This window comes from Artemia sp. Qi Xiang Cuo, chromosome 16 (genome assembly GCF_049724085.1).
Source record: "Artemia sp. Qi Xiang Cuo chromosome 16, ASM4972408v1, whole genome shotgun sequence".
In the NCBI taxonomy this organism is placed as follows: Eukaryota; Metazoa; Arthropoda; class Branchiopoda; order Anostraca; family Artemiidae; genus Artemia; species Artemia sp. Qi Xiang Cuo.
Window position 1 is genome coordinate 43,793,791 of NC_142809.1, and position 24,913 is coordinate 43,818,703.

Genomic DNA, 24,913 nt, shown 5'->3' on the forward strand with positions numbered 1-24,913 from the left:
ATAACGTATGGAAATTGGAGCCTTGATGAATCATACCTCCATAAATTGATTATTCGATTTTTCTTTTCGATCTCTTGTATATATAGCTTGGGTAACTCAAGTTATAATTCTCTGAATTACTTGTTAAATTGAATATGTTTTAATATCCTTAAGATTTGACATATCACGCTTCCGTAGTTTTTATAGTAACGCCATCAAGAAGAATGAGAGAAGAAGATCAAGGAGATGAAACGAAACTAATTTTTTCAAATCCAGTCCTTCGTAACGAAAAATCTGATTAATTTTGAAAAAAAAATCTGAAAAATGAAAAAAAAGAGAAAAATCTGACGAAAATTTTTCGCATAGTAATTACTTCTCCGGCTTGGTATTTACAATATAACCTGAGAACGACTATGATGAACTTTGATCGATTTTCTTGTGTACATTAATTTCATTCTAGTCAGAAAGCCACACGAGAGAAATTTTGATGTTTAAGGTTTTGGGTGATTGAGAATGCAATCTGATTTGAATGTTTGAGAATGCAATCTGATTTAATCGATTATGCTGAATAGGAAAATCAACGTTATAAAGTCGACAAATAGATGCAACATCCTCATTTCTTCAAATTCACTGAAAATTGGTTTCATCTGACAAAGCTTCCTTTTAAATCAACAAAAATTCCAAACCGCTCACAGATTGCTCAATTAATGCTCAAATCAAAGGAAATTGAATAAAACTCGATATTTTTTTTTCAAATTTGTTTTTTCTCTTGCGGTTCAGTTGTAATCCTTAAAAATTGACAGAAAAGAGATATTTATAAATTTTTTGGAGAATAATTGCGATCCATCTTGAGAACATACCTACGCATAATAAGGTGTATTTTTTATTAATGGATTCTGTAGGAAAAATGTCATTTTACGAAATGAGTTATCTAGCCCTTTTGTTTTGTTATCAAAATGAGTTATTTACCCCTTTTTGTTTTTGAACTGTTACTAAAAAATAGTAACCCAACTTTTAGCTTGGAAAAATATGGGCATTTTTTCAACACAAATGCGCCTGTCCTGGTAAAAATCTTTGACTTAGCCGAACAGAAAAACTCTGTCAAAGTAATAGAATCTATGCACGAGCACGCTGCTGGTACTTCAGTGGAACCTTACTTTTTCGATTGAGTACCTGACAAGATAAAGAACTTCCCCCAAGGTTACATTAGGCATTTTGCAGTGAACTGTTCAATGTGGGGAGGTGAAATTCTAAATCCAACGACATAACCCTTAATCATACGATAGAATCCGCCATTAATTTGGATTCAAAGACGGAGGGTGAAATGACAGGGATTACTATGAATAAATTGGGACTCGTATTGCACCTCAAAGTAGGTTTGACACTGCTTAACACAAAGACCAACCTTCTGTCATTCTCTGGCAGCATCAAACTCTTGATAAAGTGAAGAGTCTTCTGGAATCAAGGCTCAATCCTTTTCGATGAAATGATGACGATTTGTTCAATATTCGTATTCCTGAGAAAATCAATAGTGATATTACCTACGGTCTTTTCGAGCTATTAGGAATAAAGCGCCTGAACCCTTCCTGGACGCCATCTGCTTTTAGCAAAATGAAGGTTAACAATAATCTGCAGCCGAAAGAGAAAAAGAAAATCGGTGCCGTAAATAGTCTCATTAATGTTCAACTTCAAACTTTCAAAAGAGTATTGGAGAGTATTGACATTGCTGGGGATACAGGACTTCACCATCCAATGAATTTGCTTTCTTCTGAGCTTTTCGTATATACACCTCTTACATTCCAGAGAAGTGCCATTTTTGAGGAGGTTGTATCTTTGACAGGAGCTAAGTCAGCTCTTCTGGAATATTTGAAACAAAAAGCAGTTTGAATGAGTGGCTTGTTAACCTCGTGATCAGCAGTGAGTCGATACACTCAGGGGTGGTACACTTGATGCTGTGTCTCTAAAACCACTCGCTAATTGAAGTGGAAACCTTTGAGAGCTACAGTAAACGAATATTTTCTACTCTTGTGTCTTTTAACGGCGACAATGAAAACTGCATGCTCTTCCAGATTGACACGATGATATATTTGGATATGGTGACAAAGAACACAATATTATCTGCTTAAAGGACTGTGGCGGTTGCCACGAGCAGCGAGAATCTCCCTACAAATTTTCAATATCTCCAGGTTAACAAGAAATCTAGATGATTGGAACTCGATAGTATCAAATTCCAAGGCAAAGATAAAACTGATTTAATTTTTATTTGACGAATTTGTGTGGTGAAGGGAGGTTATGGTTGTTGTAAATTAATGTTATAGTTGCCACCCAGCTGTTACCAGCTGGTATATCGTAGGTTTAAATTGGTACCTTATAACTCCTTTTATAGGAGATATAATTATGGTCCTAAGGTAAATAAACTTTGGTAGCGTGCCTTAGGCTTTGACCTGACTAATTTGGCGAACCGACTGGGATAAGTCCAAAAACTTAAAGAAGATTTTAGAGAGGTTGGCTATAACATAATACTTTTATTTATGCAACTCACGATACAATGTCTGGCAAAAAAAACCGATGGGACATATTTTCCCAGAGAACCAACAATTATAAGACTACTATGATAATATAATAAGACACTTAAACGCTTACGATTTTCCAAGGTATTCCCAAGATAAACGGACCAGAGGCCAGTCCGACATAAAATTAGAATCTCTTCTCCGTTCCCATAAAATGTATGTTTTATACCGTACATCAACCACATATTATCTGGCCCACTGACGCACATAGCAAGCAAATGGTTATTTCTCAATTTTTTATTGAAATCTACTCATACCAGGATGTGCTCATTATCTTAATTGAAAGTGGTATTTCAAAACTTTGTATCTTGCGTCTTAGTATTTTTACTAAAATCTAATTTTGACTTAATTAGTCAGCTTCACTACATTTGAAAACTTAGTCTACGTTCCTCAAGCAAGTTTATCTGACTACATCTCTGAAGGCTTTCAAGACAGGATGAAAATAGGGATGCTCAGCGAAAGTAAAAATATCAACACAGACTTTGAACAGCTTTGAGTTATACCTATGAATAGGCGGATACTAGAGTTGTGGCGTGCATGTTGGACTGTTAGAAGATTTGATCGATATTTCTATATATCGATGTGGATGACCACAGACATTGTTAATCCTTTTGCTGTATCATTATAAGCTATTCTTTGGATGCTACTAAAATTGTGAAAAGTGGAAAGTTTTTGTTCAATTCCATGAATACTCAGTGTCTATACATCCACTTCGCAGGAATTTACCAAACGTTCTAGTTTTTTCGATTTAGCTCCTCATATGCTTTCGGGCTGTGGTACAGTTGATTTTAGGTTCTCTAAAGGAAAAAGAGCTGTCATTATGTAGGGATTGCTTTGTGTGTGAAAGAGTTAGAAGGGCCAAGCTCGATCCTTCCGTGCAAGGAAACTTTCTTTTTATTTGTAAGAAATTCATTGTTACCGCATACAAGAAAGATTCAACCTCTCTTTATGACCTATGAGTACATTTATGCCTTCCAAACATGGGTGCCCATATGGGGGGGGGGGGGCAAAGGCTGAATGATGCTGCCTTATATTTATATTTTTGTATTGACATTTCTATTATACAGCATTGGAAGTGCCGATTAGACCAGCTAAGCCCCCCTAAAACTCAGCTTATGGGCGCCAATGCTTCCAAAGCGAGATCTTAAATATTTGCCAGCATCTGACACTGCCTTTGAGTGCCATGCCAAGCACGTTTACCTCCAGTGGGATAAATTTTTTTCAAGCTAACCGATCGAAGCATCGGTTTCTATATTTCTTTAAGTTTGGCTGGATATTTGAGAAACGAGAGGTTAGGCTAATGCTGTTCAACCTTAAGACATTCCCAGATGATATGACGCTGTACAAAAATTGTTCATACTTCGGGAAATAGATCTTATGATTTAGTTTGTGGCTGCTGTGGTGGGAAATGTTTGAGTACTCCTTCTGTGCTTTATATTTAATTCTTCTAGTTCTGTAGTTTTTAAAGTGTCTTCTACAGTTCAGACTCAGATGGAAAAATTTGGTATACTGAGCCCGTATTTCCGTTTGTTTTTTAAAGTAAGTACAATCTATGAAATAGCTAGCAGTTGTTACCAGAAGAGCATTCAAGTCTTTTCTGCTCGTCTTAATTGTAATTTCAGTTAGGTATTAGCTCCTAGTCTATGTATGTGAATATTTCATTTGCGGGAAACAGCCTAGCCCTTGCGACTTATTTTGTGGGTGTGTACGGGGGGGGGGGGTAGGTCTGAACGTCTAGTTAAAGTCCGAACTCAGATGAATAAGCTTCATATGCAGAGCCATTATCTTCTTAGGTTTGTTTGCTGATACATGCATTTCATAAAATAGTTAGCAATTAAGTAATTTCACTTAGGGATGAAAATATTTATCTTTAAGATCAAATATTAGCTTGCATCTTGCCTTAGGCCTTGCGACTCACTTTATGATCGTGGAGGGAGAGAATATATGAATGCTTCTTCTGGTTATAATTTGAAGATGGATAAGTTTGATGTGCTGAGCTATTATGTTCTAAACCTGTTTGATATTTATTAACCAATCCATTGCACGGAATAGCTAGCAGCTATTATCAGAAGAGCATACCAATCTTAATTGTTCTATTATTAGCACTTAGGCTTGAAACGATATTTCTCTTCAAGATCATGCACATAAAGTCCTGAGTTCATGCACGTACTAATAAGTATATAGAGGTAATTTTCCAGTTTCCGAATATAACTATCCGTTAATTGCCATATACTGGCGAGTGGCTCCCTGACTATTAAGTTTCCATAACTTTGTAACTTTCTATTGATTATGAATTTTTCAGCGTTAGAAGACCCCTATTTTTTCACAATATTTATCTAAAAAAAGTTTTAATTGATAAAGATTAAAAATGCTTTGTGATCGTCCCTCTTCCAAATTCTTATAGTAAATTAAATTTTCGAGAACGATATTGACTTCATATTTTGAGTTTGCTAAGTACCTTCTTCAATTGGTTCAAAAATTATTATGTGCTTGACGTTTTGGGATTGTGGAGTCCCTCTTTTCTAGAGATTTGCAGTTTTGCAGCTTAATAAACCGCACGTCTGCATATCTGTGGAGGAATCTCTTAATTTAAGTTGTTCTTATCTTATTGCACCTCTTTGTTGCAGGTTTTTGTTTTTTGCTTTTTATTTAGTTTCCCCTCTGTTTCTTTTTAAATATTCTATCGTTTTCCTGTATATATGATAGTCAATAAAAGCTTATCCATTTACGCGTTCATTCACTACTTATGGGTGTTGGAGTTAAATATTATTTGCTTTTCTATTTTAGGGTTTAGCGCTGTCTCTTATGGAACGTGTTATTAAAACGTTCGGTGATAAAGTCACTAGGATGTTAACTGTACAGTATCGCATGCACAATGACATAATGAAATGGTCATCTGAAGCTATGTATAAAGGCCGACTAACCGCACATTTGTCAGTGAAAGGGCATTTATTGAAAGATCTATCTGGTGTGGATGATACCGAGGACACGAGTGAGTACATTTTTGAGCAAAATATCTTTTGAAATTTCATGTCTTGTATCAAACTGCTAGTCTTTAGGTTGTCTTCTGTTCACGTTTGACTCTTAAAAAGGGCACTGTTCGTACTTGTACCAACGCTGGCACCACTGTTGCCACCACTGTTCATACTGGTAGCCACGGCTGCCACCAGATATTGGCGCAAAAATGGTACTACATCACTTACTGGAGGGGAAGCCTCGCTGGCACTAAATATTGTAATGTAATGCCCGCGGTTACCCCTACTGTTCCGTATATATAGAGTATGTTAATACTCTAGTACAGTCCAACCTGATCCAGGGTATGATAACGTGATCGAACGGTCAAACGGCCAAATTCATGGCCAAGAATGCCCCAACCTGGGTCACCATTAATATCTCTAGCTATGTCCTTGGAGGGTAAATTAATTATATCGACAGGGGGGCCCCCCTGTTGATATAAAAAAAGGTGATATATCTCGTAACTCTTTTCCTACCCTGTCTAGGTTCCTGGAAAAATAGTCTACGCGGCTGTAGAAAATAGCTTACTTCTGTTCTTCCAAAAAAAAAAAAAAAAATATAAAATAATCTTGGCACTTGGGGTGTGGCTCAGTGTGACGTGGGCCAATCTAATGTATCCAGTCCCTCAATTGAATTTGCCCTACGCATATTGTAAGAATCAATGGCTTGAGATCTAGGAAGCCCATGTGATGACTCATACCGAATTATTATCCAGTCAACTTATTTTCTCTTGCAATATTTTCAAATAATCTAAGGCCGAAAATGCAAAGGCCTGTGAAAATGATAGGGGTACAGGTAAATCAGATAAAAACCTCAACCAACCATTCATCAATTTCTTCTGGGTCCCCTCCCTTGTGATAGTCGAGTGAAGAACACTCTGCAAAACCAACTGACGTTGAAATTTGAATATATATCTCAAGGAATCAGGTTTGCAGGAAATTATCGTCGATTCCCATGAAGAGTAAAAACTATGAATACGGTTACTGGACAAAGGTTTGGGTGAAACATGAAGTGACTTGGAGAGAGTGTCTCCCATGGACTCCAGATCAGAGAGACAAAATCTCGGTAACAGGGTCACTACTGGCCAACCAGTTGTCCTTTGAGTGAACCGTCCATCATTCATTGTTCCCCAAAAGGGCTCCTCCCCTGCAAAAATTAAATCTCCCATCGAGTTGATAGGACTAATCTCAGATTCCTTCCCAAATTTCTTCAATCCAACCTGAAACATAATACTTCCCAATCTTTCCGTAACCCGTTGTAGACAAGTCGATTCTATATCATGATTATCTGTAGTTTCTCTTAATAGGTCTCCTCCCTCCTAAACTTTTTCGTCTCATTGTAATTTTGTAAACTTCCCGGTGGGTCTTGGACCTCTTTGTTCCCCCTAAAATTTATTTTATTTATGTTAGCTAGGTATAGCCCATCTAATTTTTTATTTTTCGTTACTGCAGGTTGAATCCGCAAAATTTGTCTCTTTTTTGCATTTCTTTTTTTTCACTTTTCTCAACTTTTTCAGTTGCGCAAAATAAATCATCATTAAATTTGAATTTGACTCCAGTGTCCACTATCTTTGACTGTATTTCTTCATTGTAGCTCCGTTTAATATTTATTTTCTCTTTTTTAGTTTTCTTTTATTTTGTAGTAGCATTAAATAAATTTTCTTTAAATAAAAATTGAATTCTTAAATTATAGTTTCGCTTTGTATGTTTTTTCTCTCTTTTTGTTTTCTTTACTTTTACTGCAGAAACAACAATTAGTCATTAGATGGGAATATAATTCCGGCATTTAGATTTTCATATTGTACTAAAAGTTCTCGAACTTTACGAGGAAAAGTGTGTAGAACAAAATTTGTCTCATTTTTCTTTTGTACAATCAGCCCTTCATTTTGGCATATATTTTTCGGCGTCTCATATTCGTTAAAATTGTTCTGAAGTTTTCTATTTTCTGAAAATTTTTCCGAAAAATCTTTTTCGAGCGTCTTATTTTCAATATTATGTGGCTTAGCCTCCCATTTTGTTTTTTGGGCCAGTCCACTTCCCCGCATAGTCAACGAAGTATCATGTTTTTGCGTCTTAATATTTAATGTCTGATAATTCTCTGACAATCTCTCTCATTGACATTCCCTGTTACGGGCTTCACAAGCTTTGATAAGGGTTTCCATACGAGACTAATGATATATTTCATTGGCCTGTCTATCTTTTTCAATTTTTTCCATGCGGGCCTGATGAAGTATTTCATGGGCTTGACTGTCTTTTTCAATTGTATCTATACCAGTTTGATGAAGTATTGTTTGGGCTTGACTATCTTTTTCGATTTGTTTTATCTCATCCTGTATTTTTTCATATACTTTAGGTGCTTTTTTTTTGGCTACCTCTTCTCTGGCTATTCTCTCTTTCTTTCTTTCTTTCTTTCATGTAATTTAATATATATTGTGCCAAATCTACATCACTACTTTTTGTAACCAATTGTTGAATCTTGATTCCACACTGCTCCTTCTATTCGGTCTACTTTGATTCCTTCCGTCATTATAATCTCTCAATTCATTTTCTGAATCCGTTCGTTCCATATCTGTATTTCTCTAAACGACATTATTTCAAAATTCCGCCAACATCAAAATACTTCTTCCGTCTAAATGAAAATCCTTTTTCCAATGTCACTTCTAGTCTCTCGCGAAAAATTGCTGCATCTCAATTTGTCTATTATTTCACAAGCTAATTAGTCGCGTGATATATTGATTCATATTTTTTTTGTCTTACTAGGCATTGCCCATTTAGATCTTCATAATATTATTAGTTGATTCCGTTTTTTTTCGCGATTTTTTTATGTAATCAATAGGCTTATTTGTAGGCTAAATTAAATCGTCTTTTCGGAAACGCGGATTCTTTTACTATCAGTTTTTTCCGGTATGACCTTTGTTGCTAACGCCACTGCTCATACTTGTACCAGCACTGGCACCACTGTTCGTACTACCACTGTTGCCTCACTGTTTTTACTGGTAGCCAGGGCTGCCACCAGATATTGGCGGGAAAATGGTGCTTCACCGCTTACTGGAGGGGAAGCCTCGCCGGTGCTTAATATTGTAATGGAATGCCCGCGGTTACCATTACTGTTCCGTCAATATAGAGTATGTTAATACCCTAGTACGGTACTCCCTGCTTCAGGATATGATATCGTGATCGAACAGTCAAACGGCCAAACTCTAGACCAAGGGTGTCCCAACCTGGGTCACCATTAATACTTCTCGCTATCTCCTTGGAGGGCTAACGGACCCTCCCCCCTGGCGATATAATAAATGACGGTATGTCTCGCAACTCTTTTCCTACCCTGTCTGGGCGTCTGGGAAAATAGTCTACACGGCTGTAGAAAATAGCTTACTTGTATTCTTCCAAAAAGGCACAAAATACATATAGCCAAACAAACTCCCTAAGCGGGGTCTCAATGCAGACTAACTTATCATATTTTAACGCATAAAATAATCTTGGCACTTGGGGTGTGGCTCAGTATGATGTGGGCCAATTTAATGTATCAAGTCCCTCAATTGAATTTGCCCTACGCAAATTTAAGAATCAATGGCGTGAGATCTAGCAAGCCCATGTGATGACTCATCCCAAATTATAATCCAATCAACTTTTTTTCTCTTGCAAAAGGGTTGCTTTGACGACGAGAGTTTAATTTTAATTTACAATTGAAAATTCTATTATAGGCAAATCCAAACAAATGTAATTAAGAAAAGGAAAACAGGTCATTTGTCTGAGAAGAGAAAGAAAGGGACGGGAAGCCCCACTAGGCACTAGAACTATCAGTTTCCAATCAAACGAATCCCCTCCGAAGTCTTTGCGACCATTTCTTCCATATGAAGTGACTCTGGAAAAAAAACAATAAACAATACATTGAAGATTTTTGGGCCTTTATTATGGGCAACACTAGAGCGTTGTTTCTGATTCTATTGGTCCCGTTTTCACTTGTTTATTAATAGTGATTCGTGTTGTTGTAAAGTAAGTCTAGGTTGCCCACCAGCTGTCATAAGCTGTTATAAAATAAGTTTTGGTTGGGGTGTTATTCTACCCTTTGTAGGGGATATAATTACGGCCCTAAGGTGATTAAAACTAGGGTAGCAGGCCATTAGGTCTTGGCCTGGCTAATTATCTTGTGTGTACCTGCTGGGAGTTAATCGAGAAGCTTAAATAATGTTGTAGAGTATACTTTTATTTACGCCATCAAATTGCACGGTCTGGATATATATATGTCATGGGGACCAATGGTCCCAGATAGTCAAATTATAAGAATCTACGATTAGGTACAATACAATAAAATACTTGAACACTATTTCTAAAATGGAAGAGACAGAGGTGTGCCTGGCAAATAGTTTAGTGCGCCCTTGGTCCCAAAAATCTAACATTATATACTAAAAGTCAACCCCACCAAAACCCACCAATTTACGTACTTAGCCACGAAAGTGGTTAGTAGCAATTTCCTTTTCAAACCTCACATAAAGGATGTTTTCTCTTATCTTAGTAAAACATTGGTATTTCGAAACTTAGCAATTTGTATTTTTTTGCGTTATAAATGATTTATTTCATATTAAATTATTTCTGCTTAATTAGATGGTTACCACAGTGTGATTTTTAAGCTTGAATCATTATTTTATTGATTTATGCTCTTATTTGGTTTATTGTAGCATTGCTTTTCTTTTTTCAAGAGAGAGATATTTATTTTAAACAAAAAATCAATTTAACATAAGTTTAGTGGCCACCCCAAGAAGTAAAAACTTGTCCAAGGGGGTGGCAAAAATACACTAACATAACAAAACAACAATAAAAAAAAAACGAAAAAAAATAATAACCTATCTATAACACAGTCCCCAAACAGCACCACAAACCTTAAACCTTAACATTTTCATTAAATTTGCAATCATATTCATAATCATCACCCCCAGGAGCCATAAAAATTTACCAATATCATTATTAAAAAAAAAAAAAAAAAAAAAAAAAATAAAAAATAAAAAAACACTAAAATTCATACTTACTTTGAAAACTTCTTTTGTGGGAAGGGGTTTCATAATGATAGTATTTCGAGAAATTAAAGTCAACAATGGATCTCTTAAGGAAATTAGGGGATTTGTTTTAAGATAGTGAAAGTCTCTCTCAGGACACAAGCATTGGCAACAGGGCCGTATACAGGATTTTTTTTTTTCTGAGGGGGTTACAAAAAACTTTAAAACGCATCGAAAATATGTTTATATTCATTTTTGTTACGTTTTTTACGAGTCGGACAAACATTTCGGGGGGGGGGCGGGGGATTCTAAACCCTCCCCTCCCTGGATGCGACCTTGATTGGCAACCCTGCGTATAAAGTTTGGGCATGGCTGTCGGTCTAAGATAACGCATCTAGACACTTTTTAGGGTTAATTCTACCTTTGCTGTGATAGTAATGTTTTTTATTTTTCCTGTGTAGAGATGGAAAAGTACAGTTAAGAATTATCGGAATAATTACGTTTTTGGTCCCTTATGGTTCGCCCGATGGACCTCCCTAGAAATATTTCAAGTAAATACTTATCTAAAAATGCACGTTTTTGGAACACGAGGAATGTAAAGTTTGATAAAAACGGAGAAAAATATTTATAAACCAAATGAGGGTCATTTTCAATCAGTGAAAAAAAAAACGAGAAGGTAAAGCAAATTTTTCGGAAAAGACTTCTGCTATGCCGCTTTCAGTGCTAAAAAGGATAGGGAAGGAGGAAAATGGTATATATGAAAGATAAAAGAATAACTTTAGAAGTGATTTCTTTTCTTCCCTCTTTTTTGAGCGCTGAGGACGGCTTAGCGGAAGTTTTTGTCTTTTCGTTTTTTTTTGTTTTTTTTTGTTTTTTTTTTCTGAAAATCATCGTCGTCGTTTAGGTTCTTCTTTTTTTTATTCTTAGTTTTTTAGCTTTTGTTTGTAAAACGTAATTTATACCGAGTGTAGTCTCAGAACATATTTATGAGTCGTTAAGGGGGGGGGTGTCTGTAAATGATTGCAGAATGCTTCAAATATTTAACTCTTTCATTTGATTCTCTATTAGGCTTTGCTATTGCCTGCTTAAGCTTCCTTGCCAATAATCAAGGTAAAGCCATTTTATCTTCTACAAGGCTTTCTTTCTAAAGCCGTACGACCGGTCCTCGTCAATTTGAAATAGAGACATTACAGTGTGAGTTATTTGTTTGATGCTTACCACACACTACCTAAAACACAATTCGTCAAAATTCCTTTGACATTCGACCTTAAACAACAGTTACTTATCCGGCGGTGAGCTAACCCGTCTTTTTCTCCCTTGAGCAGATAACCGTGGCTTCGGTTTACCAAAATCCTTGCCAAAGCTTACGACCAGTCTATGTTTAGTCTCTTAAGTCAGAACACTGTGTACTGTTGCGAAATCCAGCATAGACTCTACTTAGAAGCTCCTAAGTTTGCAAGGCTGTAGCTTTGCAAAACTAGCCATTCGATGGAAGGCAAAAGCTATATGTCTTAATCCTCAGTTCCTCTCGTACTTCAAAGGATTGCTATCGTAACGACATTGAACGTAACTACTACTACTACTAACAACTCATCGCAGCACCAAGTCGCCCGAGGCTAACACTGCTACGCACGCTCCTCCTCCATCCCAATCAATTCAAAGCCTCCCTCTTTACACCCTCCCAGGAAGATCCCATTTCCCTTAAATCTTTCTTTGAACGTACTTAAGTAAAACTAACCAGTCTCACGACGTTTTAAACGAGATCATGTTCTGTATATGTGGGTGCACAGCGCTCTAGTTGGTGAATACTGCTTTACATTGATCTTCAAGTTCATGGCTTGTCAAAATCTCAGGGTTACCTTTGTTGGTTTGTGTATAGTTCACATTTTTCAAAAAAAAAAAAATCCTCTTTTTCTTTGTAAATCCCCCAAATAAATTCGCCTGCATGTTACTGCTGGTAAATCAGCTTGTTTTAAAACTTGAGAAGTTATACAAACAAACGAAAATGTTCAAGGTCAAGTTTTCATATGGGGTCATAGTATTTAAACTTAGAAGTTTTTAGTTTAATCAGTTTAATAGGGAGACTTAATCTAGTTTTGATCCAGTGTGTTTTTCATTCGTAAAGAAGATTATTTTCATCTCTTAACACTTGATAACTTACAACCCTGTTTTATTTGCAAATAAAAAGTATCTTAGGCAACACTGCCTTTCCGTTTATAATTGAAATGAAATAAAAACATGATAGAGAGTGGAAATTGAAAATTTTACCTGGTATTATGTTTTCATTTCATTTTAATTTAATTAGTATCCCTGCACTCTAAAGCGAAAAAGGCACTGATTTCTGTATCTTATTGGCAGGCACGTACGGAACAATATTTTCACTTATGGGGGGCGTACTACTAAAGAAAGAACATATTTTATTTGAAAATTCGAACAAGCGCCCAAAAATTTGGGAAATTTTATGTTTTGGGGGGTTCAGGTCCCAAGCCGTCCCCCCTCCCCTGCGTATGTCACTGATTCATGACTATAAGAATGGGTATTTACGTATGCATAAATTCTACGTTATTTCTTGGAAATTTATGTTTCTATCATGCTACTTGGAAACTTTATTAAAAAAAAAAAAAAAAAAAAAAAAAATAAACAAAACTGAATGTTCTTATCTTCCCACTATCTCGCATATTCAAGCACCAACGTTAAAATTCTGTTTTAAGAAAAGATCCCCCCCCCCTCCTCCAAAAAAAGTAACAAAATAAGTATCTTTGGGTAATACGTTACAATTTAATTTGAGAAGTAAATAAAAAAAATACAACCTATACTATATACTTATTTAATAGATTAAATTTTGTTTTTCCATCAGCCATAGGGGCTTATATGCAGTGTACTTGGCAGTGTTATGTAGTTGGGGACTCTTTGCTGTAAGGATCCATTATAACATCATAATTTAGGATATGTGTGATATAACTCTGTTCATAGGTGTTGTCCATGGTTAGAGTATGTTTGCTGTAAGGACCCATTTCTGCAGCATAGCCCATAACATGTGCAATGTAACTTTGCTCATGGACGCCGTGAAGCATGTGTGCCATTGGACCTGGAATGAAATATATGGATTGTCACATGTTATGGTTGTATATGGAAGGGTTTGTTTGAAGGCTCGCTGAATCACGTTTTGATAAGACACTTTGCCAGGGAAAGATAAGCCTGGAGAGTATTTTCGGCATAAGTTGATATATTTTATGGCTTATGTGAAAAAGGTTGCTCAAAGCCCCGCTGAATTCCAAGTTCACAATCAAGTAACAAAGTAGCAAGGCGTGCGAGAAAAATAAGCCCCAACAGTAATTTTGACCAGATTTTATGTATTTGGAAGTGGTTGTTTAAAGCTCGCTATGCTACAATTTGATATGGCACCAGGCGTGTAGTAAAAGAGTACGTGAAAGATAAACCCAGACAGTTATTTGAATTTATTTTTTATATTTTATGGTTGTACCTGGAAGTGTTTGATTAAAGACTCCCCGAATTATCATTTGGTATAACAGTAGATGTGTAGCTCAAGCCTGCAAGAACGATAAGCCCAGTCAGTAATTTCGACTTGATTTGCATGTATTTTATGGCTGCATATGGAAATGGATGTTTGTAAACTCACTAAAATACGATTTGGCACAACGCTAGACGCGTGAGATAGATAAGTCCAGACAGTAAAATAAAGCCCAAAGAGTATTTAAAAGCTCAGAGGCTCAAAGACTCCGCAAGCACATACAGGCTAACATTTGCAATACAACTTTCTTCGTCGATGCCATGAAGCATATGTACCATTGAACCTGGAAAGAATTTTGAGTGATAGCTACCTTTATGGTTAAGTGAATGTGTTCGCTTTAAGGCCGTGCGACGTGGTACACCACTAGGCATGTACCACTGGTGTATGAGAGATAAGATCACACAGCAAAAACTTATGCAATATGACTTTGTTCATGGACGCCATGAAGCACATGTGTGGTTTGACCTGGATTGAAATTTAATTTAATGATTGCTTCTGAATTTCTAAAAATCTGTATTGTTTGTAAAAAAAAAAAAAATATTCCACAAACCTTAAGGCAGACTTGTTAAGATGCCAGACTCATGGCGATGAACGATTCCCAGGGTATATAGTTTTGTCCCAAGGTCTAAATATACAATAAAACTGCTTGATACTTAATTTAACGTCAATGAAGCTATCCTAGTAAAAATGTTTAGCAATGTGAGAGTACGAAATACTGAGAGGTTTAAGAGATAAATTATTTTTGAGTGGGAAATATAATGAAAAGTATATGGTAAGTGGGATTGGGAATGAAGGTTATGGTACTATTAGGCGGCTGAGAAGGTTTCTCAGGGCAGGTATGCAATACGTTGAAAATTGTTGGTCACCAAGGCCGTATCTAGGAGGGGGGGGGGGCACTAGGTTTGAACCTTCCCACCCAAAATTTTTGTCGGACTCGTAAAAACGTGACAAAATGCATATAAATAAATTTAGTAGGCTGTGCATTTTTAAAGTTTTCTGTAACTCCCCCCTCCCCGAACAAAAATCCTGGATACGCCCTCGTTGGTTCCTATAGGTTAGTTTTCATATAATTCGATGCGTGTTCATAAGGTATTTATGTATATAATTTTTTTATTATTTCATTTATTACCATGGCTCGGTTGCCTTTTTCAACAAATGTTATATAATTTTTGAGCTTCAGCTGTGGTGTTAGTGGGGAAAGGGAAGGGGGGACATTTTTGGTATTTTCGTTGAAAAAATTAAGAGGAAATAGAATCCCCGCCTCCTGGATTTTTGAAATACATTTTGCCCCTCCCCTCCCCAATTGGCGTAAATTGACACCATTGACCTACAGATTAGTATTTTTAGCCAATAATAAAATAAATATATCTTATTAGAAACGCAACATCGATAATGTATCAAAGTGAAAAAATTGGCAATTATCTGAGTTTTTGAAATATCGTGCGGTACTGACGTCTTAATTCAATGCCATTAGAGTTTAACGTATATTTTAAATTAAATCCATGTTTAAAATAAGCTTTTAATAAAATTAGACCTGCTTTAGCATTAAAAAAAAAATATTAAAAAAGAAAAACAAAAAAACTGGTATATAAACGACTTGTTACGCTCCAGCTTTGATAAATTTTAGAATCCCTAATATCCCCCTACCCAATTCCTTGGTTTGAACTTTTATGAACGGTTTATAGCTAGGGATACCAACCTTTAGCTGAGAGAATGGATATTATTGGAACATGCCCAAGTATTTATTCACAAAGTGAGCTGAAAAAATAGATAGTCTTGTACGAAGGGCTGATTTATCTAATGTTTATTGATAATTAAAGGGTAAGAAGTGAAGAAATGAATTTAGTATATAATCTTTTTTTTAAAGATTTTTCCTTTTTTTTCTTCACAGATTGCAGATATTTTAAAGTAAAACTTATCCTCCCCTTCCCGGGGGCGGCAGTTTACGAAAATATGTGGGGGTGATTTTGTTGTTTGTTCAAATTTTTTAATGAAAGTAACAAAGCTGGGGGGTGGGTCTGGGGAGCAATTGCATCCTCCCCCATTTGGCCCCTCGCCCATTGCTTAGTTTTCATAGTACTGTGAGTAGTGGCTGGTGAAAAATTGGCGATTTTCAGATATACCTTCCTTCATTTATGAGGTTCTGGGGTTGATTGAATGCCAGGCTACGACTTTCTCTCGGTTGACTGGGATTCAAATGTTGTCTTGATTCCCAAAGGTGTACAACAAGACCTGGGTCAAGCCTGGTAAAATGACGAAGTTGACCTAGGATAAATTCATCAGAGAACCCAGATCTAAAGAAATATTTGAGGCGCCTAGTACAATATTACAAATTAGTTTCAGCGAGTCGCCCAATTCACATTGACCCCTTGGCTAGCGATCTGCTAAGTATGTTCGTAAATTCATTGCTGTACGGTTGGATGGGTTTGTTCCACCTCCAAATCCACATTGCAATAACTGTATTTTCAACCAAATCTTGGTGTGACATTAGTGTAAAACCAAACTGCTATGGAAGAATTTTAGACTTCATAAAATTTATTTGTCTATTTATTTTATTTTTGACTTTATAAATATTTTATAATGATAAAGTTTATAAGCTTACCGATTGCATAAACTGGGACGTCTTCTCCAGCGTGAGAAGAATCAGCCTGATAAACTGAACTCCGTTGAAGATACTCCTTATCGGTCGTATCAACGCCTGTCAAGTTCATGAAAGGTCTTGAAGGATCTTCTGGTGATTTGTGCATATGACTAGGGAGTCCTGGACCAGTGCTGTACATGAGAGTAGTGTATGGTAAGCCATACTTGTCCGTGTCTCCTAATCCTGGAAGTCAATTGGTTTATTTGATACTTCTGGAAATGAGGTAGTACTCCCTCGTCTATATAAGCCTTATTTTTTTGGTTATTCCAACTTCATTCCGATATTCATTCCGAAAGTAACTATCGCTCAAATGTAGCGGGGCTATTAAGCATAAGAATCGTACACGTCTGGCGAAAAGAAAAAAAAAATTGGCTGAAATATAGATTAAAGCACGGGGAATCTAATGGTGACGGGAAATCACGTCGAGCGTGTGCTCTAAAGCATCTTTACGAGCGCTCGAAGTGCTAAAAAATGCGCAAGTTTACCAGCATCTCTACAGAAGCATCAAAACCTCTGAATATACATTTTAAGATATGGCGATTCCAATGGTGGTTATATAAAAAGTAAAGGATCGCTCTGAGGTGCACAATTTATCGCTAAAAAAAAAAGCGCGTAAAGCGAAAAATAGGAGTGTCTATCCCATGTAATACCAAAAACAGGCAAAATCATAGTTTAGAGTGCTAGAAGTCCGAAGATTACAAGCAACAGCTCGAGCATGCGCGTCAAAGCGCAAATTCGTGCGCTCAAATGCGTGTAAAAAGCGCAAAACTAATGGAAAGTTTCAAGAAACTCCGGAATAAGTGATAATGTAGTGCAAAGAATGGGGAACCCAATAATCACATGTAGAAAGTTGAGCGGTCGCTTTATAGCACCTTTGCAATCGCTGAAAAGTGGGCTAAAAGCGCAAAACTCATCTGCTTGCTACAGAAAGTTCTGATTTGGTAGAAGCACGGTTTGAAATACTGAGAGACGAGTGGTGTCGAAAAGAAAGTGAATCTGTAAGCCAGAATCCGGTCCTGACATGTCTTAATGCCCAATTCATGCGCGAAAATAGAAAAATTTACAAAACATTAGTTTCTTAAAACAAGCAATAAGTGGAAATGACATCGAACATGCAATACGAAGCGCTATTTAGAGCGTCTAGCAGGGCCCACGACGCTTAATGACACGAAAAGAATGAAGGATTTCGAACACACATATAGATCTACATGGCACTTTTTCGGAGATGTGCAACCAAAAAAGCCATTACCGTTGGTACTTAGCTAACTTATCTTGATTATCATTGTTATAAAAAAATAGAATACAAAATAAGGCAATAATTATCAGATAATATGATACTTCGCTGAAAGATCAGATCAAATGTTGAGCAACCGAGATTCTAAGTTAAACTTAAACCTTAAAAGGGACATCAAAGTATATAATACATAAAAATTCATTATACTTTGCAGGATCTGTGGCAAGAACATAACTTGGTACACTCAATTTAGCTGCTCTTGCAGTTGCAGCGCCCAGAACATTGCTTTTTGCTACTGCATCGTATAAGCTCTCGACAGGCGACAGAATCTTAGGGCAGGGTTGACCATCGGGGAGCCCAGAGCCCATTGCTAGTCTTTTACCATCCGTATTCGTTGGGGTTATTTTCGGGAACAATGGCAAGATGAGAATTGGACCATGCCTGAGCTTGAAGGTAAGCGAGCCGAATGTGCTGGTTTAGCGCATCCTGGGTCGGCAGAAGTCTGTTCGTGGATGATCCGTTTTATGTGAACAGATACTTCCTCAACTTGTTTACCGACTCCTTCCAAGCACAATGAACTTTACAATCTGTGCAAAGTTGCTTTCAGCGAGCTCTTAGAGGAGAAGACAGGCGGCTGAAGACCGGTGTTATGGCACTGTTCGCTTCCCATGCTTTCCAAATCCCTCCTTTGCCATGCCACAGTAGTGTGGACACAGTGTCGGAGCCACTTAGAGCATGAAAACAAAGCAGTGACTGCGCCTTTTCTTCACCAACTGCAGTTGCTGTGTCGTGAACAGGAATGGAGCGAAAACTCTTCCCTTGGTCGTATGCTACGTACAGTTGATCAACCCCAATAAGAAAGTACTTTGCGATGAGCAGAACAACTACATACAAATCAACCGAATTGACAGTGAAGAATTTCATGTCGCAGCGCGCTTGATGAAGCCAGTGTAGGACTATCTCCCTCTATGTGGTTGCTAGTATAATTTCAGCCAAGTCAGATGGAATTATATTTCTTGCACTGTCACCAGAAGTCACGACAACCAAATGGTTGGTAACAGTGTCGCAATTCCTTTTTTGCCATGAACTCGAATAGGCTCTGCTTGTTGTCTCAACACTGAAGGAAACTAGTCTGGTTTTTGGAATTGGCGTTCTTTCTTCAACTTTTGTCAAATACATAGCCTTGCCGCGTTTTTCTCTTGTAGAAGTTTTCAAACTGTCGGACTTATAAACGTTAAAGACGACGTCAAATCGCTGTGTTACACTTGTGAACTGCTTATGAAGGTACTGGCATATTTCTTCTGTAACATATTCAAACGTCTTGCTTTTTGGCTTTATAACGTGGACTGGGACAGCACCATCAAAGACCTTGGAATCGGGGTAAGGTTTTTCGGTCACATCTTCAGAAGAATAAGCTGTGAGCAGAGTTACAATATCAGACTTCGTGTCGAATCTCAGGTTACCCTGATCTGATACTCATGTTTGAAGGACGGAAAGGCAGGTTCTCGTGTTTGAAAAACCTTTCCAAGTCAGCGCCACTGGTGTTGTAGCCAATATAGAGTTTGTCAAATATGGCCGAATCTGACTTGGCCATCTGAAGGATCGATTTTGACTTCGATATCGATGATGGAATGGAAGTTGAAAAAAAGGCATCTTGTTTTGGTGTATCGGTGAATAAATAGGTTTTGTACGTTCTACCAAACGCTCTTCCACAAAAGTATCATACTGGGATTAGTCAAAAATTTCCAGACTGCGGTAACTACTCGATGGAAACGAGACTGTCATACATACTTTTGTAAGGATTACCCTATTGTATTAGGGTATTTACAAGGTTTTTAGTGTTTGTCTGGAACCTCTTCTGAAATGCCGAGCCTCTTTCGTGATCTTCTGCAGTCCGCTGTTCCTTCACATTTTGGATTTTCAGTTCATTCGGAAAACAGAAATTCTGAGGCTTTTTCAGCGAGGCTGGTAAACTTCCGCTTTTTAGCGCTTTATAAGACGCTATAGAGCAATCGTTCGACTTCATACCGATCACTACTGGGTTCCCCATATTTCATACTATATTTCTACTTTTTCCAGAGTTTCTGAAAACGTTCCATCAGTTTTTGCGCGCTTTGAGCGCGCAAATACGTGGTTGGACAGCCAAATTTGAGCTGCTGCTTGTAACAGTCGAACTTCTAGTACTCTAAACTGTGTTTTTGCCAGTTTTTATATTCCATTGAATAGGTGCTTCCATTTTGCGCTTTACGTGCTTCCATTTTGCGCTTGATTGCGCACTTCAGAGCAATCTGTTGCTTTTTATTTAGCTGCCATTGGGATCTCCATATCTTAAAACGTATTGCCAGAAGTTGTGATGCGTCTGTAGAGAGACTGATAAACTTGCGCTTTTTTAACGCAAAGTTGAACATAGTTCAACCTTCAAGCATGAAATTTGTTATGACCAATCAGAGAAAAGAGTTAAGGTATGATTTTTTGACACTAGAAAAGATAGAAGCTTGAACAGGAATGGTTCTGTTTCTAGTTTGAATCTAGTAAAAGACAATAAGGCATAGTATTGGTAGAAAACAGATGGAAACAAATTAGTGTTGATACAAGCTTTTCAAATCCATTTCTTGCCATTTTAATTTTCCGCTTCTGAAACACAAGTGTTACGCAAAAATCAAGAAAGAAAAACAATATGCTATTCATAAAGCCCAAGTCTTTCAAAAGGTATGGCTAGGGCGTTAGTGTTAAAACCTCGTTTGCAAATATGGGCACTGTTGCCGAACAGTATTAAGACCTTATTTGCGTTTAAATTTGGGGTAATTTTCTACAGCAGGTAGTTACTATTTGAAATCCAATCTAATGTACAATTCAATCGTTTGCACATTAAAATTGTAAGTGCTCTGGAAGAATTTATAATAAAACACGTTCTTATGCATTAATCTCAAGGTTCTCTTCTTCTAATTCTTCTTGTTTGGATTAGTACGGAGACGCCTTCGCATAAGATCATCACCGTAATTAAGTTCCGGGTTGCTGCAGCTGAGTTCATATTCCAGGTCCCGTATTACCAAATAGAGATCAATCCCTCTGCGCCACTACAAGACCTCAAGTTTTTGAATTGCAAAATTCTATACAGATAGTTCCATCAACTCTGTATTTTGCTAAGACTTGTTAGAATAAAATTACAAATCATTTGTATTTATTGACGAGGAACAGAAATGTTCTAATTGGCGAAACTTAATTCCTTAAATTCGGCAACGCGGAGCAGATATCAGTCAAAAGATTAATCATTGTTAATTGTGATCACGACGCGGAAAGCACCCAAAGAATACTAGCTCAAACCTGTCCCAGCATGATTCTGACGCACGGGACTCACAAACAAACACAACTTGACTTACACACAATCACGGTACACACATACTAAAATTAGGGAAGGAGGATATTATTTCAGGAGGATTTTAGGTTTGTGAAAAACATATCCTAGGCCCGATAATATGACAGCGCATTAGGTCTTGAAAATGGAAAACACAGGTGCAATACAAAATAGATTCTTTTGAGATTATAGGTCGATTGATGATGATGCCACTCTAACCCTAGTTCTTGTCAGCTCCTTTTTGTGCGTTTTCTGCTGATGTAGGGTTTACTTTGTAGTTGTATCGGTAAGTATAGCCGAATCACTCTGAGTTGTGGGATCTCGTGGAGGAAGCAGAATAGTTATCTTCCACTATAAACTATGTGCTTTATGTACAATAGTTTGATGGAGATGCAGGTTAACGAGAACAAGACCAGGACTTGACTAAGACACAGCAAGAGAAGAACTAAAGACACTCATTGAAAAATCACTTATAAATCCCTTCCCATGATCTCTAGAAAATACTGTTCCCATGCTCTACTGTAAGACTATACTATTTAGAAATTCCCACATAGAATCACATAAACTTCCGGTTCAAGGCAGTACCATACACTTTACTGGGACAACTACCTTACGTGAAACCTTATAAATGATTCAAATTTGTCAAACATTTACTGACCAAAACCTTCTGAAACTACAGAACCAATTTCCGTTCCCAGCTACTAAGAAGGTAATAAACTCAAAGTTTACATTAATTTTAATTATTTTGCTGCTGTTTTTTTGTGTGTCATTTTTCTTTTTATTCTCACTAAACACATTGAATAAGCCCAGTAAAAATAGTGATAATTATTTTCTATTTTTCTTCTTTTTTTTACTCTCAGATATGATTTTTTTATGTTTGTAGTAAGAATTCGGCTTCCTATAGGAAAATTTAGGAAATAAACAAATAAATATTGACCTCTAGTTTTTTTTGGAATGGTTTTAGAATTAAAGTTTTTTAGATTAAAAAAGAAAAACTTTCATATAGGCTTAAAAATTATCTTACCGAGGATGTTGTTGCCTCTACCAGGGTATCCGTTTACAGTGAATCCGTGTGAATGATCAGCTGTGACAATAATTAGAGTGTCATCTAAGTCGACCATTTGTGTTACAGCTTCTATTGTTTTTGATAGTGCAACAGTTTCTTCCAAAGCCTTTGCTCCGAGATTAAGATGATGAGCATGATCTATGCGTCCTCCTTCAACCTAGGCATATATAACCGATGAAACAGCCAATACTGTAATACCCTGCTGCTGGTAAAAGATTTATTTAAAAAAGCGTTGACTTCGGTAAACTAACATTTTGATGCAACTCACTTCTGTACGTAGTTTTAGCAGAGCCCACATCCCTGGGCTGATAGACGTGTCGGAATGAAAAGACGCGGGAATAATAAAACAAAAAATTGCAAAGAAGAGAGAAGCGAGGACAACAATTTGCATAAGAAAAACGTATGCAAAGATTTCGGTTGATACCTCCACTCAACGCTCTTCGGTGCAGAAATAATAGTAAAAAAAAAGCAGATAAAAGTCCAAAGGATAGTATAAAAACCAAACCTTCTGTTTTTCACTGACTGTTATTGTCCTCGTTCTCTCTTCTTTGCTATTTTTTGTTTTGTCATGATTAGCCAGTGTGGTCTCTTGGAATAATTTAGAAGTGGTCCTCTGGATCGTACTCTTATGAGCGGTGGTGATACGGGCTCCTACTTAGAGAGTGCACTTATGGCTTTATGGGTCATCATGAGCCCAACTTCAGCCAGACCTAATCTAACATTAGCTCCAGAGGTGTATAAGTAAGGCTTAGCTAGGTTTTTCAGTGCCCAGGGATAATGTCAGTTCTTAGAGTTTTCTAGGTTTCTGTTTTTATAGTTTCGGTTATTTTTAGAGTTTCGGTTACTATTGGGCTAAGTCGCTCCTTTTCTACAGTTCGCTACCACGAACTGTTTGATTAACTCTTCTTCCTCTATTTATATATTATCTATTGTTTAAATACATATCTCTTCGAATTATGCACAACTGCAGACACAAACAGACATTTACCTGGTTAGCCAAAAAGCATTCATCCGCTGTTAACAATTTTTTAAGAGAATTTTTTCAAGTAGTTTTTGGACCAATTGGAAGTTTGATGACTGAGACTCCACTGTGTTTTTATATGCTTCATGCTTGATTTTTGAAGTAAAATATCAGTCTTCCATCAAAAACAGAAACAAATTTTCAAAGATAGTCATGGCTTTTCAAACCCCAACCCACAAAAAAATTGCATCTAATATGATCATCTTTCCATATTTTAATGCCTATTAATTAACAATTTTTGCCTCAAAAAATTAATATATGAGCTATTTATACTTTGCAAGAAATTATACTTAACAAATAGCTCAAAACTGACGACCTTGAGATTAAATCGGTTAGAAAAATTTTCCTGGGTATAATTAATTCTAATTAGCCCCAGATTGTTCAGAATGATTAATATATTGATGCTATTTATGATTTATGTACTGTTCTGGATACTTTATTGTGAATCAAATGACGAGTGCTAATGCAAATGATTATCATTATAAAAAAATAATATGCAGTTTTTGGTATTAGTCTGTGCCAAATAAAAAAAAAAACAGCCAAAAAATAAGCTAAAATTCATGTGGTACCAAACGGCTCATGAAAGTGCAGTATTTCTTTGAAGGTGTAGTGGTCTTGGAGAATCAACATATTGTAAATGTTGAGTTTTTACAGACGAAAGTGTTGCCAAATTTAACTAATCAGTTTCGCCTTTTTATTTTGACGCTTCAATGTGGCAACATTGAAAAAATGTAGAAGTGCCCTAAGAACCTCATAATTTTGAAACAACCAAAGAAGAGTGTAGGAAATCACAATTTCAGGTATGGATAGACCTTACATTGGTCCAGAGAGAAGGGGAAAAAAAAACTCATTTTGATGTTCTTGGCACTAACGCTATCAATTAAATTAGTTAAAAAATTTCCTTTTTTTCTTTTTTTTTTACAGACCATGTTTTATTCCCTAAAGTCTAAGCACATATATTTGTATTTTCGATGCTGCTATGCATTTTGTCTAAAATAACTATCTCCCCCCCCCCCATGCTGTTATGCAACTTAGTTGTGTATAATTGTTAAATATACGTATGGACGACATTAAATTTTAAATCGATAAGTTTGTCTCTTCTATCAGTTTGAACATGACAACCTTGTATTTGTTTAATCAAGAAATAATACAACACCCTGATGTTAAATTTTTATAGTGACGTACGCAAGGGAGGGGGGGGGGGTTTGAAGTCTGTATTTCCCTGAAATCCTAACTTTTTCCAAATTTTCTGCCAATTTTTGTTCAAATTATCAAATATTTTTCAAATTATCTGAAAAATTCCAGCTTACATGCGTGGTCACCTTCATTTCTATTAGTATTCCTTAAAAAACTATAATTAATAGGTATGGGGTAGTGAATATATTTCTCCCGGGGCACAGTATCAGTTTCGGTGGTCCTGTTTCTACTAATTTATTTATCTATTATCCCTAATTTCTTTTGAAACTTGCTCATTCTAAGATTAACATATTTTTTTTCTTCCTTAAAG

The 24,913-nt window shown here is 36.6% G+C and overlaps 2 protein-coding genes across 8 annotated transcripts in view; one reads left to right on the plus strand and one right to left on the minus strand.

Annotated features, from left to right (window-relative positions):
• LOC148942941 (DNA-binding protein SMUBP-2-like) overlaps positions 1-24,913 on the plus strand; it is a 194,623-nt gene that overhangs the window by 62,723 nt on the left and 106,987 nt on the right. For all 4 annotated transcript variants that reach the window (XM_089102613.1, XM_089102614.1, XM_089102617.1 and 1 more), the window contains exon 9: positions 5,337-5,541. In XM_089102613.1, coding sequence (XP_088958739.1) covers positions 5,337-5,541 — 205 coding nt within the window. The remainder of the gene's footprint in view (positions 1-5,336; positions 5,542-24,913) is intronic.
• The window catches only part of LOC148942943 (alkaline phosphatase-like), a 103,709-nt gene continuing 88,835 nt past the window's right edge, over positions 10,040-24,913 (minus strand). For all 4 annotated transcript variants that reach the window (XM_089102619.1, XM_089102620.1, XM_089102618.1 and 1 more), the window contains 3 exons: positions 22,344-22,542; positions 16,692-16,913; positions 10,040-13,645 (listed from right to left, as the gene is read on the minus strand). In XM_089102619.1, the coding sequence (XP_088958745.1) occupies positions 13,449-13,645; positions 16,692-16,913; positions 22,344-22,542 (618 nt within the window). In that variant the 3' untranslated portion in view covers positions 10,040-13,448. The remainder of the gene's footprint in view (positions 13,646-16,691; positions 16,914-22,343; positions 22,543-24,913) is intronic.